This window comes from Acromyrmex echinatior, chromosome 2 (assembly GCF_024713525.1).
Source record: "Acromyrmex echinatior isolate Ae372 chromosome 2, ASM2471352v2, whole genome shotgun sequence".
Classification (NCBI taxonomy): Eukaryota; Metazoa; Arthropoda; class Insecta; order Hymenoptera; family Formicidae; genus Acromyrmex; species Acromyrmex echinatior.
The window spans coordinates 21,615,295-21,630,594 of NC_141853.1; the positions used below are offsets into that span (position 1 = coordinate 21,615,295).

The following is a 15,300-nucleotide window of genomic DNA, read 5'->3' on the forward strand; positions in this document are numbered from 1 at the left end:
AAAACATTAACGTTTAAATTTTTCGTTTAAATATTTATGTTTCAGAGTTATACATTTTTGAAAAAGTACATTTTTCTCATTTTGTTAATTGTATTTAGTTACAACAATGTAGAATTTGTTATAAATATACAACTTTACAAATTCTTTTTAAAGTTGCCAAAATATACGTAAAAATCGTTTAATAATTTTTACATACTACTGTAAAAGCGATGAAAATTAAAGTATATTTCAAATTAAAAACTTAAAAGAGAAATTTAGTATTTATTATTTTAAATAACTACATTTCTTATTTAATATTTTTAATAAGTTTCCGGAACCTATTTTATATTTTATTATACGCACGTTTAAAGAATTTCTGAAACACAGAATAATTTGCAGTAAAAGTAGAGTGTCTTAAATTAATTTATTAATTGAAAAATTAAATAACGATTAACAAGATATTTAGTACTTTTAACCAAATTGTATTTAGCACAAATTGTTTCACGCTATTAAGATTTTTTGCGTTTATCTTTATATATAAAGAACGTGTGTATATAGAATAGATAATCAATTTTTATTTAAGAATGAATTATTAAAAAGAACAATGAAAATTCAGACATAATGTTGGAATAGCCTTACGCGAATAATTACTAATTCGTTTAAGAGAACCATGCAAATAATATAGGATTGTGCCCGAGATGCCACAAAGCAAAACGCGAAATGTACGGCGATATTCGTTTGTCAAAATGATGTAAAATATGAAAAATATAATTGAATAAATCGTTGAATATTTTTCATACGCGATAGTTGAGTGTAATCTAAAAACATCTGGCGAAAAGCTCGGTAGGGGAAGGGGGTCACTGGCGACGAAAAGCGGTGGGACGCGGAGCGAAGGCGATGGGGGGCAAGGTGCGGTGGTCGATCGTCACTTCGGCATTCGCTAGGCGATCTCGGTGGGAGACGCACGTGTTTTCGAGTCGCTCCGCGTGTCGCATTAATTAACAGCAATATCTACGAACGCGAATTACATTAAGGCTGCCTAAAACTAAGGAATGTATTAAGGATTGAAAAGGATTATAGGTTGTATGCACTTTTTCCCTTTATTTCTAAGATTCATTACTCACATACGCAGTTCATGAATATTTTAAATATTTCGTGCGTTCGCGGTTGTACGATAACTAACAATAAAAATGAGATTCTTATTGTTAGATGCATGCTATTATTCTAAAATTGAGATATAATATGTTAAAATTATTTCACGTGAGCAATTATGTAAGGAAGACCACGCTAATAAAAATCTCTTTTTACTTCTTGCCTTTTGTCAGCATTACATTGTAATTAATACGAAAAATTGTCGAAAATAATCGTCAAATATGTTCCTCGGTATATCGCAATATAATTATGATATCGCATTAAGCGATTCGCGCCGTTAAAACTAGAAATAATCGTTTTATTAATCGAAGAAATGGGAAGAATATATTATTTTACTTATTCGTAATATTCGTAATATTCGTTTTATTTCGGCAATTAGACGGTTGGCGCGACCTTGTGTTGAGGATGGTACGGGGTGGCACGGAGCGGCGCGTCATGTTTACGTTTAGGCGTAATTACTGCGCGTCCCTTACTGAGATTCTTAGAAATAGGTAGTGTCGTACAGACAAATGCGGCCGTGTCGCGTGCGATTCTTTCACATTACTTTTTAAAATCTTATCGCGAAGAATGCTAAATATAATACGAAACGTTGTATTTTATGAATAATTAATCATTCTAGTAATCGTATTACGTGAATATTTATAAAATACAACATTTCTTATTACGTATCTAGCATTTTTTGCGATTATTACATGTTTCAAAAAGAAATGTGAGGAAGAGTGGCACGCCACACGACCGCATTTGTCTGTACGAACAGTATCAAACGAGTCATAAAGAAGCTACGTTAATATGAATAATACTCTCATGCAAATAAATTAATATAGTTTAATAATTTAATTCTTTTTTTGTTTTTGTGCACCTTCCGTTATACGATCCGTTTAAAAATTGAACGTAATTCTTTGAAACTATTATTATCGATAAAAGAAACATTTCTCTTTTTTATTAATTAGCCATTTCATTGACTCTATTCATATTTTACAGACATCATCTATAAATAAAAGATTCAACCCTTTTATCTATATAATAGTTATATATTATATTTTTCAGATTATCTTCCCTCTCACGGGTACACCTTGACGTGATGGGAGGGCTCAGTATCCAGAGGATATTTATACGAAAAGAACGGTTTTTCTCAAATCTAAAAATTTTCTGATCTGAATGATATATCTAGATAAATTTTTAGATATTGATTGAAATCGTTCTCTTCGTGTACAAATCCAACGGGGAAGCTAACGTACCCTCGTCGCCGATTTATTTGAAAATGAACGAACCGCAGCCGGTTCGTCGCGTCGCGCGTTTGTTCGGGAGTGCCGTACAAGTTATAATCCGCGTGCGATTATAGTCCATTATTCGCGAGTGTTTTTCGCGAGTGTCCAGTGCGAGAGGATGTGTCAACCCCAACTCTGAGAGGAGGAGGAGGTCTGGGAGAGGCATCGGGCACCGGCGGAGCAACCTTGCGGTAAATATCTTTTTTTGCTATTGTAAAATCAATATCTTTTTTCTATTTATTCGCTTTATTTTACACTGATTTAAAAATAATAATTAGAAAAAAAGAATTATCTTAAAATTATTTTGAAATTTTATAAATATCTATGTATTTTTGAGATTTTTTTAGAAAATGCCCAGGAAAAAATGTTTTATGTATAAAAAAATGTTTATATATAATTATATATGTAATGTCCATTATATTTAATTAACATTTTTTCGAGTATATAATTATTTTTATAAATATGTAAGTGAATGGTAAATTAAAAAATTCGATGCTTGTAAAAATATTTCGAAAATTATGTGATTATTTTCAAGAGAATTACATTTTATTAATTGATTTTTTTTGCTTTGTTTTAATTTAGATTTTATATTCGTTTTGTTACAGAATCATCGACGATGCAGATCAAACTCCGCTGTTGCGCATCAAATTGGTGAGTGATGAATTGATGTTTTCGTTGAGGTAACGGATGCGTGGTGATTTTATTAATATATCTACAGATGCATATATGCATCAATTTAATAAAAATATACCTGTATATTTTTTAAAAATGTATATGTAGCATTCCATGCATCCATTACCTTAAAGTGGATAAGGTAGAACAGATTAGGATAAATTTAATCCTGGATGCTTCTTCTTATTTTATTGTACAAATACTGTAAAATTTATAATATCATATTAACACTCAGTTTAAGTTATTTTTAATCTTTCGTAAAAGTCGCCATTGCTCTTATCCAATCTCTCATTAATTTAACTGAAACAATAAAGTAGAACTATTTCATTCAAGAAAATTAATGTTAAAGGCTCAAATTTTGTTTCTAAATTCATACGCGATTATATTTTATATATTTATATGTATATATATATATATATATATATACATATACATATATAAAATATACATATATATATATATATGTATATATAATAAGTAATTTAATCTCAGTTGTATGTAATTCAATTCGATACCAAATAATTCAATTTAAAAAATATAATAAAGGTTGATTCTATGCAATCGGTTTTTTAAAGATGTTTTATATTAAAATATATACAGAATGTTTGATAATTGTACTGATAACGCTCGTGGGTAAGTAGAACGGACTAAACTGAATCGAAAAGTCCTCTACCATTTTGCAATTTTCGCAATAGTAACAAGATATTAATTATTAAATTGTGGCGAATATTGATCTTCAATTTCGGCAAAAATTGTTAATTTTCTCCTTATAAAGTTCTAAAATTTTTTTCAGAATTTTTTAATACCGTATTTCCTCACATGTTGATAAAAATACTTGCCAATGAAAAAACGCAATACTAAAAAATTGATAAAAAATGTTCTATGAGAAGAAAACAAACAATTTTTGCTGTTTTTCTGTAAAACTGATAGTACGATCAATAGATCATCGCAATAGTAACAAGATATAATATTAATTATTAAATAACTATTAAAAATATTAATTATTAAATAGTGGCGAATATTGATCTTCAATTTCGGCACTATTTAATAATTAATATCTTGTTACTATTGCGATGATCTATTGATCGTACTATCGATTTTACAGAAAAACAGCAAAAATTGTTTGTTTTCTTCTCATAGAGCTCTAAGATTTTTTTCAGAATTTTTTATCAACTTTTTAGGATTGTATTTTTTCATTGGCAAGTATTTTTACCAACATGTGAGGAAATACGATATTAAAAAATTCTGAAAAAAATTTTAGAACTTTATAAGGAGAAAATTAACAATTTTTGTTTCTTGTTGTTTTTCTGTAAAGTTAATGATATTTGAGTAAAAATTTATTGAAAACCAATATTGAACGATTATTAATATCTTGTTAATTATTGCAAAAATTGCAAAATGATACAAGATTTTTCGACTCAGTTTAGTCCGCTGTACCTAGGAGCGTTGTCAACAGAATTATCAAACACCTATTACGTCTTAACGCACTTGGAAGTAAAAACAAGAATTAATAAAGTATTCGTATTTTTTAAATAAATGAAATACAGTAAATTAAAAAATATAAAGAACATATGTATATAAAAAGTAATTAGAGTAAATGAAATTGTTTTTTTTTGTCTACAGATATTATAATATAGAACAGTGTTTGTTACAGTACAATAAGTATAGTTTTAGTATTCTTTCTATCTATCCTATTTTCAAATATTCATTCAGGATTAAATTTTATTTAAGTTGGTGCAGAGAAAAATAATATACATACACATATATGTATATAATATACTGTTTTCAAAGATATTCTTTATATTGCTTCACACTTATTATTTGTATACTTGTTACTAATGAAATAACAGATATTTTAATGTAGCGCATTTGTCCATCTCGCTTTTTTATAAAAAATATTTTATGATTATTAATTGTTACTATCATTTACCTAAATTGCACTAAATGCACCTACTTTAGCCTAAACTTTTATAACTTATCCATATGTAGTAATTGGATTTTATACCAGTCAAAATGGTAACATGATGTAAGATCCAATATAGGTTTATTGTGTCAAGAAATAAAAGAATTTTATCTTAAATTATTTTTAAAAATCGCGTTCGGAATTTTGCATCTTTTAAAATACTTAATTTTGAAATAATAAATTATACAGAAAATGATTGTAATAATTTAAAATATAAACGTTATACAATATTTATTAAGGTAAGGGAAAATTATCTCCCTTTTGGATCTTACATCATTTATCTGAATTTCTTATCTCTCTGCATATTTTGAGATGAGATTCAGCAATGAATCGTTCGAATCGTTAAGGATACATACGTGGGCCTTAAATGTTATGGGATAGTAATCGATTTAGTAATTTTTGATTTATATTTGTTTTGTTGTTTATATTGTATAAAATTTATATTAAGAAATTTGATCTAATTTCATAATATTTGAGATTTATAAAATCAAAATATTGAAAACATTCCTCATAGAGATTTTTTTAAATTTAGATTATGAAAAAGATCACAGTGATATTACATTATTATTTTAATCTGTACATGTCATAGCAATGTCATAGCGACGTGTATAATTTTTATCATAGTTTCATAATGATAAGTAATATTACTAACACAGTAATATTACTAATTTGTGATATTCGTAAAGTGGATATTCGTACATCACCATAACTTTATTGTGATACCTTATGGAAAAATACTATTATTTCAGATTTTTCATTAATCCATTAGTATTTTTCAACAAATTATTGTTATTTTTTTGCTACCCTAAGTAAAGTAAAAATCAAAACATAAGAAAAATATAAGGGAAAAGTAACTGAAACATAAGTGAAATTTTTAGAAGGCGAAAAATGAAACAACAAAATGTAAAAGAGACATATATAATATGCATTCAAATTTTATATATATATATATATATATATATATACAGTGAGAGCAAAAAGTATTCGTACAAGGAAATTTTTTATAAAAAAGTTTTATTTATAAACAATAAACATGAAATAGCAATTTTATACAATGAATATTTTGTTCTAACTAAACAAAGAAATTTAACTTCTTATGTATTTCTAATTTTAGAAGCTTAATTTCTCGACTGTATGAATACTTTTTAAGCATCCAAACAATAAAATTTTTAATTTTCGCTTATTTTTCAGATGATATATTTTCTATAATTAATACACATCTTTTTGATATATATATATTTGATATTTTAAGAAACATACAGTCTGTTTTATTCTTTACGAATAAATTGTTAATTACCTGACAAGAAATAAACGTCAATTAAACGTCGAATCAACATTGAATTGGTGTTGAAATCATTGTATTGATATTGATTTGACATCAAAATTTGGTGACTCATTTTTCGCTGGATAATATTATAAAATTTTTTAAAAAATATTTTCTCTGTACGAATATTTTTTGCACTTACTTCTTTACTGTATGTACACACACACACACACACACACACACACACACACACACACACACACACACACACACACACACACACACATTATATATATATATATATATATATATATAAAATTTGTGTGCATATTATATATATATATATATATAAAACGAAAAACCATTGTCTCTTTTACATTTTGTTGTTTCATTTTTCGCCTCCTAAAAATTTCACTTATGTTTCAGTTTCTCTTTTCCCTTATATTTTTCTTATGTTTTGATTTTTACTTAGAGTAGCAAAAAAATAACAATAATTTGTTGAAAAATACTAATGGATTAATGAAAAATCTGAAATAATAGTATTTTTCCATAAGGTATTACAATAAAGTTATGGTGATGTGCGAATATTCGCTTTATCACAAGTTAGTAATATTACTGTGACTTATGGACATTATGGAACTATGATAAAAATTATGACATTGCTATGACATGTACAGATTAAAATAATAATGTAATATCACTGTGATCTTTTTCATAATCTCATAGTAAATGTATGCTTGACTATTATAAGTTTATTGTGGTATGAATGTAACTTCGTTTGCTATACGGGAAATCACGCGCAAAATGCAAAATATATAATTCCACTCACATCCAAGCATCGTTAAATAAATACTTATCATTCCCATGATATCGCAATGAAGCAGTATAAACATGTGATTCTTATCTTTTCCGTTTCAACGAACAGACCATGTAAAATATTGGCTTCAATAAGTTGCGATTCAAACGCGATAATCCGTCCTTACAAGCGTTAATTAAATACAGGTCGACAAACGTCCATTGTCGTAATCGTGATAAAGGGATGATTGGTTCGGTGTCTCGTCATGTTTGTAATCGCATTTCGTGACGACACGTGAAACATTTCAGCCACCTGTCTTTTTGAACCTCTCTATGCTAATGATAGCATGGTGATTTCAAAATGACATCAAACTAACTTTATTTTGATGCTTAAAGTCGATAAACAGTTAAATTTTGTAATAAAAAAATTATTATTTTGACGTAAAAATACGTCATTTTGATTTATTTTTTATTTAATGAGTTCCTTAAACACAATAATGGCCTGTATTCAGCAAAGAGAATTGATCAATGAATGCTCAAGCCAAAAACACATAGAAAAATGTAATTAATTACGGTAAAAGTAAGGTAGAGAGAGAGTAAGCAATAAGTGAAATGGCCAATTACAATAGAAAAGAGTATTGCAATAACCATACATCTTACTTCCTTATGTTTTTCTGTGTGGTTTAAGAGCCACCACACACTTTCCCTAACTGAACCTAACCATACGATGTGCCATATATAACATTAAAGAGCTGGAAATTTTTAATACTTCTTGACTTTAGTGATTCTTTAATGATTGAGTCTTATGATAGATCCAAAGAGAACTAAAGATAAGAGAATAAATTATATGATCCCTTCGTTTTTTTATCGCTTTTTGATACCCTGAATGGCTCACACTCAGAGCAATATTTAAACAACTGACATTCTTATTAAAAAAATCCAATCGTATGAAAAAAATTATGAGTTAATTTCAAGGTCTATAGAATACATTCAAATAATTTTTGTTTAAGATTTCATTACAATTTTTGTAAAAAAATTCAATGAATAGAGAAGAAACGAATAAAATCTTTGAAAAAATTGTAACTTTTAAAAAATTTAACAGCAAAAGTTAAAAATTTACAGAATTGTTATTTAGATATAATACTTAAAATAAAATTAGTTTGTAAGTTGATTTTGGATAAAGAGTATTTATTTTGCATATTAAATGTAGGCTATTTTGGGAATTGAAAAATCAAAGATTTTTTTATAAACATTGTATTTTTGTTCTACAAAATAAAAGAAAATTGAGTTTCAGAGAGTTAAAATAATTTTGTGGATGGTTCACACCCAGTTATGTCAACGATTAAAGAATGTGCTTATTGATCAGTTCTTTTGCTAAACGCAGCCAATGAGTGCAGCTATTTTATTACCGCAAATATTCAAAATGAATAATACAAAAATAGAGTTATAAAACAATTGTACATCGTACAGCTATCTCTTGTATTTTATATTGATCATTTGTTAAACGAGGATCTGAACAATGTGGATGTTGGTGTGTAACACCAATCTAATTTTTTGAAATATATACATATATATATATAAATATAAATATAAATGTAAAGGAATTTAATATAATAAACGATATATATATATATGTATATGTATATATATATATATTTGTATATGTATATATATATATATATGTATATGTCTATGTATATATATATATATATATGTATATATATATATATCGTTTATTATATTAATACAGTGCGGTTGATAAAATTGAGAGACGGTTAATAAAATAATAATTATTCAAAGAAACGCACTCGAAATTTTATAGTATTGCATGTGTAAAATGTGAAGAAATTTAATACAATAAACAAGATATATATATGATATATATATATATGATATATATATACATGCAATACTATACATTTCGAGTGCGTTTCTTTGAATAATTATTTTGTTAACCGTCTCAATTTTATTGACTGCACTGTACCGGAGCGAAGTTGGCAACACTGCTTTTGAATCTTTCTCTCGCTGCAGACTTGGAACGGATTGATTCCGCGTCGGATGGCATCGCAACGCGTTTCAATCGTAAGTAGCATTGTAATTTCGCGTTTCAGTACGACTTAATATCTTTGTCAATCGCATAACGACGTTTGCTAATACTTCTGTTCTAAGTCCGTATGCAGAAGTAATTTGTGCAACGTTCACGAGAGAGTCGTAGCTCAACGTGATCGCGCTTCGCGTCATTCTTTTGTTACGTAGAATCTTGTACGTCGCGTTCGATTATCGTGTTCGTGTTAATCTAAAACCGTGTTTTGATGAGTGATCATATTGTGTATACCATGAAAGAGCAGTAAGGGAGTAACAGGAAGAGCAGTGGAGGAAAAAGGAGCAGCAGAAGGAGGAGGAGGAGAAGGAGAAAGAGATGACGAGCAAAACGAAGTGAGCAATTTATCATTTCTTATTGTAATCAGTGTACTTTAATGCGATAAGACAAGTGGCTCAAATATTATCACTTTGCTGAAATAGTAAATCTGCTTGTTTCAATCTCGCGAAGCAAGTCTCTGATCCTCACTCGAGATCGAATTGTTCCGACTTTACCAACAGTAGTGTTTATCACCTGCAGTTTCAATATCGTCGTCGGTAATGCTGCACATCGCGTTATTGACTAATTTCAGTCTCAGTTTCAGTTTCGATTTCGTCGTTGTAACGGCAGAGAGCGTTACTAGTCGTTTGCTTGATTGGTGATTTTCTCACTAGGACACGATGTATTGTATTTATGTTTGTTGAATCGCTTTGCGTTTAATAGTGTTTCAAATCATGCAATTATCTTCGAAAATTGTAACAACAGTTATAGCCGGTTCGAGTTCTACTCTCGTAGAAGTTCATGCTGGATAACAACGCGTATTTACTTCAGTGAGTGATACTTTTCACGTGTTTAGAAAATGACAACATTGGCAATGGCGTAGTAAGGTTTACCCTTGTATGAATTAGAATGCCGTGTTTAATTGATCGCGTAAAGAGGAAGGATTGATGCTAATCATGAATTAACAATATGTATGTTATGATTATATTTATAATGGACGATTTATCTGAGATTGCAATTTAACATATGAACTATTTAACCAGCGTAGGTCGATCGTCTTCGTATTTTTTTTGCATTTAGAATCTTTTCTTTCTATTTATGGTTAATTTATTATGATTAAGATTTAATACTTAGATAACAGCTTATTGTAGAAAGCCCATAAGAGAATTAATCAATCAGTCTTTTTCAAATGAAAAATTCTAATTGGTTGATTCTCTTATGCGTTAGTCTCGAAACACTATAGATGTTAATCCTTTAAAGCCTATTCTAAAATATGCTTTTAATTTTCTGTTTTCTGCTTTTTGCTATTTTTTATATCTTGTCTTTTTGTTTCTTATTCGCTTTTTTATTTTCATATTCGACTGTAAACCCAGATCTGCAATAGATTTTTAAGCCTTAAGCCATAAAAAATAGACGTATCACAATCAGTTATTCTTTTTGCATTCGATTGTAGTTGATCAATTTCTAACGGCTTAAGGTTTAAAACACCTGTTGTAGATTCGGGCTAATTGATTGATTCCTTAAGACTTACTACATCTATTTCGGGACTTGGAGTCTGAGCATAAAAATTGTAACACTTAGAGACTCAAGTTATAGATGTAAGTAACGTACAAGCTTTGGCGTATGACTTTATTGCCATCTCTTGAAGACACGACACTTAAATCAAAGTAAGTGTTACAACAATTTTTGTGCTCAGATCCAACGCGTTATACAAAAGTATATCTATACACTGCAACCTTTACGTTATTAAAATTTGAACGTCGACTGGCAATAAATAATTTTTTGCAAACGACAATTACAAAGATCGTCCCGCCTCGACGTGTAATATTATTAAATATTAAACGCGAAGAGAGAGATTCGTTAATGCACAAACAAACGCGGCGAAAGACCGTGATGAACGTGACGGATCGAGGGATGTGGTTTTCGGCGCATCAGAAAACTTTATTGTCGTAATCCCGCGGCGTCGATAAACCCATTAACCGTACGTCGCGCGTAATGTATGCGACGGAACGTAATAAAAATCGACTTACACGCCGGCCGCCCCGTACACGCGTTTCTATCGGCTCGGCACCCTTTTCGATGTCGCTAAAAGTTTAATCAAAGTCAGATTAGCCGAGCCCGCCACCTCCTTCCCCCTTCCTTCCCCCCGTCTCCTCTGCCCTCCCCTCCCCTCCTTCCACGACACTGGGGGTGCAAGACTCGGGGATCCACGGACCCGGTTTTATTAAACGGGACTTGATTAGGGGTTGCCAAGATCCTTTCAGAGTTTGTTTTCAACTGGTTTTCACGACGGTGCTTTCATTACGCGCGTTTCACATAATTGACGCGATCGTTCGTCGATGGGGGTGTAAGGGGAAAAACTTTGGCCACTCGCCTTCTCTTGAATCTCTTTTTATTTCTAGCGATTGCTCTACCTTTACGAATATACTACGATTTTTTGTTATATTTATTTCTTTTGTGGAAGAGAAAATGCTGCTAATATTGTTGCATCGAATTTAAATTCTCTCATGTTGCAGAAATAATTAGAACGAAATTATAAATTCGGTAGATGCCAAAAGAAAGAAATCTAAGAGCAGGAGTAGTTCATAGTCCGTTATTATTTTAAGACCATCTTAAGTAGTGTCTTAAGATGCTAATTCTGATTGATTCATGACATCTTAAGACTGTATTTTATCTTATGTATAAGAATTGACTATGAATACCGGCCTAAATGTAATTAATCACATTTTGTACATTTTGACATCATTGTTGTCAATCTTTTTAGATAAATTAGCATTAAAACGATTAAAAACACATAAGACAAACTTATTTTTATTGAATCGATAAAAGTTTATAATGCATGAATAATAACCGGTCTGGCGCGTGGTAACGAGCGCTTTCTGATGATATGCAATTCGGGACACGTATAACTTCGGATCGGAAGCGCGATAACGACCTCTGGTAAAGACACAATGATTAAGGGACAGCTTGCTGGAGACACATTTAGGCATTCGTGCGGGGTGGCTGGGAAGTGATTCAATCTCCGCGTAATCCTTGTAATCTCGAGGGTATATCTCCGTGTTCCCGTGGCCCGCCCCAGGGAAAAGTGCCGAACTTGATCCCAATCCAGAAGTATTTATGCGTGATCATTGATTTCGACCATCTTGACAGTACCGATGTGATTTTTGATGTGTTTTGGGGCTTTATGCCACGATTATCTAGCCCTTTCAATAAACCTAGAAATACGTCTCTTATTCGCAATAGTAAAAATCTAAAATGAGAAACACCTTTGAACGCGAAAGAAACAGGTGCAATTCGCATAACTTTCATAAAATATCACTTACTTTTGAAATATGTAGATGTATAGGTATATTTTATTTTATTTTTATTGTTTAAAGAGCGCAAGAGCTTATTTAGAACTGATATTTCGAAAGAACTTGCGATTAGTCTCTTACTGGAGACTAATCGCTTCGTGCCGCTTAAGCATATTTTATACCAGACATGACTATCCATTGTATGTAACGTGCTATTTTTCATACTGTTATTTACTGATATTCATTACTCCTTTTTGCTTTATGTCTCTTACGTGAACTTTATGTAAAGGTATTTGAATCATTGTTTAAAGTCATTGAATGCAACTTCTATAAATTAACGCTCTTCTCTCTGATTACATATAGAATGGAGCAAATATGAATCGAGAATATACAATACGAGATATATATACTAGTAATATAATAATCGATTCTCCATTCTATCTCATTTCTTCATTATATTAAGACTTATTATTTACTCTAAATAATGATATAATTTATACTTGTTCTAAATAAATGACATAATAATTCATAATATAATTTTAATATATATTCGAAATGGCAAATAATTTTGTTCATTTTGAACTTTAATATGTATCAATAGAAAATTTTTAATAATTAACTTTTTACATGTTTACATTATACATACATTTATTGTATAATGTAATATTTATAATTTTTCTAATAATTATTTATATGATAATGTACTGAATGCGCAAAAATGAATTCTAATTTAATTTCTGTGGAATGAGAACAATTTTTAAATATTTCCGCATGAGTAAACCAAAATGCAAGAAGCATTTGCACGAAGTGCAAATGTACTTCGTGAAAGAGATGAATGCCAGTAGGGGTTGATATAACCGCGCAATAACAACCCTTCACGGAACGAAGGTTGACGCAGTGCCGTTGGCAGTGTTTACGTTGAGGGGTTGTACAGGCGACTCTACCATCCGCCCCCGGTCCGGCTTAACGCTAATGAATCTGATTTGCATCTGATCCCAAGCGGCCTTCGATTCATTCTCGAAGTCTCGGATGAATTATTTAAAGACTTTAGTTCTCCTCGGACGTGTCGATAATTGATTATACAATATGTGTTTTCGATGCATCGCTTTATCATTACAACGAACGTTATTTCGATCGAATGCAGCGTATATTCCTGCATTATATATTATTAATTACTTCATTTATTACTATGTCATTAGTTTTGTTAATTACAGATACTCTAACGAATTTTGAGTTTATTTTTTTTTTTGCTGCAGAAAATTAATAAACAAATTTTGAATAAGCAATTTTTCATAAACAGTCAGAATGTAGATTTGAGAGATTTGCAGCGAGTTCTCTTCTCAACAGAAATTGGTAGAATATTTAACGATGACAGTTAAGAAATTGCGATAAATAATAGCTGGCCGTCAAATCTCAGAAAAAAATTTGCTAGCCATAAAATTACCTTATGGTCTCAGTCGATTATTTTGCAGCAAAAAGCAGCAGCATCCGATATTACATCGACATGTACGATGCGTTCGCTCGAGCACTGTCCAATTTAAAATATTGCGAGCATCAAGGAGAACGAATGATCTTATTTAAGAAAGTGGGTCGAGTGGCTTCATCGTTCAATTGTGCCCCTTCGTCGAATTTCACTTTGCAATCGTCAGAGACGTATTACGTGACGGACGGAGTCGTAGTTATTTGACGTTTCACGAATGGCGTCACTTTGTACAGATTTGTCGTAAGACTGTTAAAAATTATCGCTCGGTCGGTCAGTTCCGTTCAACCAAAAATCTTTGATGCGTTTCGACAATCCATTATTATTGAAATTCCCTGCGGTGCGGTGCGACAAAGCATTTAATTGGCGTCAGATATACCTTAGGTATTTTTATTCCTATCTCGGATTATGATTTTCTGAAATTTAAAAACGATTTGGAACGTGATCCTCGTGCCGAATTTGTTATCTCTTTGCTTGGCAGATTCGTGTTTAATGGACGGGAACCTTTCAGGCATATATCCGTACCGCTCCATCTTCGACACGATTGTATTATACTTCGGGATACGAAAACTTTATCCTTCGACCGTCTTCTTGTTGGAAAAACACCGCGTTGCATTCTTCGAGCAACAAGGATGGTCGAGTGGACAAGAAGGTATGAGTCGTCTTTGCACGCGTTTTACAACGCCCGCGCTCGTTCTCGTCTCGCCGCAGCGGGCGAATAATAATTGCGCGAAGGTAACTACACGGACGCACCTAGATACTTAGCGTCGTTATTTATCGCCCTGTTTTCTCATTTTATTTTTCCTCTCAGCAGGAGGAGGGGGAGAGGAGATCGCGCGCAAACATAGGTCAAAGGAACTTAACGACGTCCGACGATTCTCCGCCGAACGAACAATTTTAGGAAAGACCGCAGGTTTACTCACGGTTGAATTACGCGCGACAGAACGCAAAATATGTTTTCCCACATGATTTTTCACTTGTAAGCTAAATCTTCGATACCGCTTTACTTGTAAATCTTGAGATTGTAGATTCCTCTATAAGTCACCAATCTTGAAATAAAAATATGCGTGACGGCATGTACTTATACCTAATTTATAATCATATTGTGGATATAATATACTGAGCTCTAAAGGTACTGAATCTCTGAAAATATTACGAACATTTGAGATTTATTATTTATTACTTAATTAGATTTATATACTAATTTACATTACGTATATTGTAAATACTAAAAAAATACTGGATTTTAAAATATTTTTAAAATTATATGCGAAACTCATATGCAAATACCTTGTAGAGTAGAATCTTGTCAAACTAGAATTTCGTAATATTAGAAGATTCGTAAATGAAGTTC

At 30.9% G+C, this 15,300-nt stretch overlaps 1 protein-coding gene across 5 annotated transcripts in view; it reads left to right on the top strand.

Annotated features, from left to right (window-relative positions):
• The first annotated feature begins 2,455 nt into the window (after nucleotides 1-2,455).
• LOC147910629 (uncharacterized) overlaps nucleotides 2,456-15,300 on the top strand; it is a 61,794-nt gene continuing 48,949 nt past the window's right edge. The window contains exons 1-3 of one of the 5 annotated variants that reach the window (XR_015544127.1): nucleotides 9,539-10,003; nucleotides 14,458-14,681; nucleotides 14,758-15,027. Coding sequence is in view for 3 of the 5 variants with exons in the window: in XM_087402968.1 (XP_087259094.1) it covers nucleotides 9,152-9,175; nucleotides 9,437-9,529 (117 nt within the window). In the remaining 2 variants the exon portion in view is untranslated. The other 4 variants (XR_015544126.1, XM_087402968.1, XM_087402967.1 and 1 more) reach the window with 4 other exon arrangements.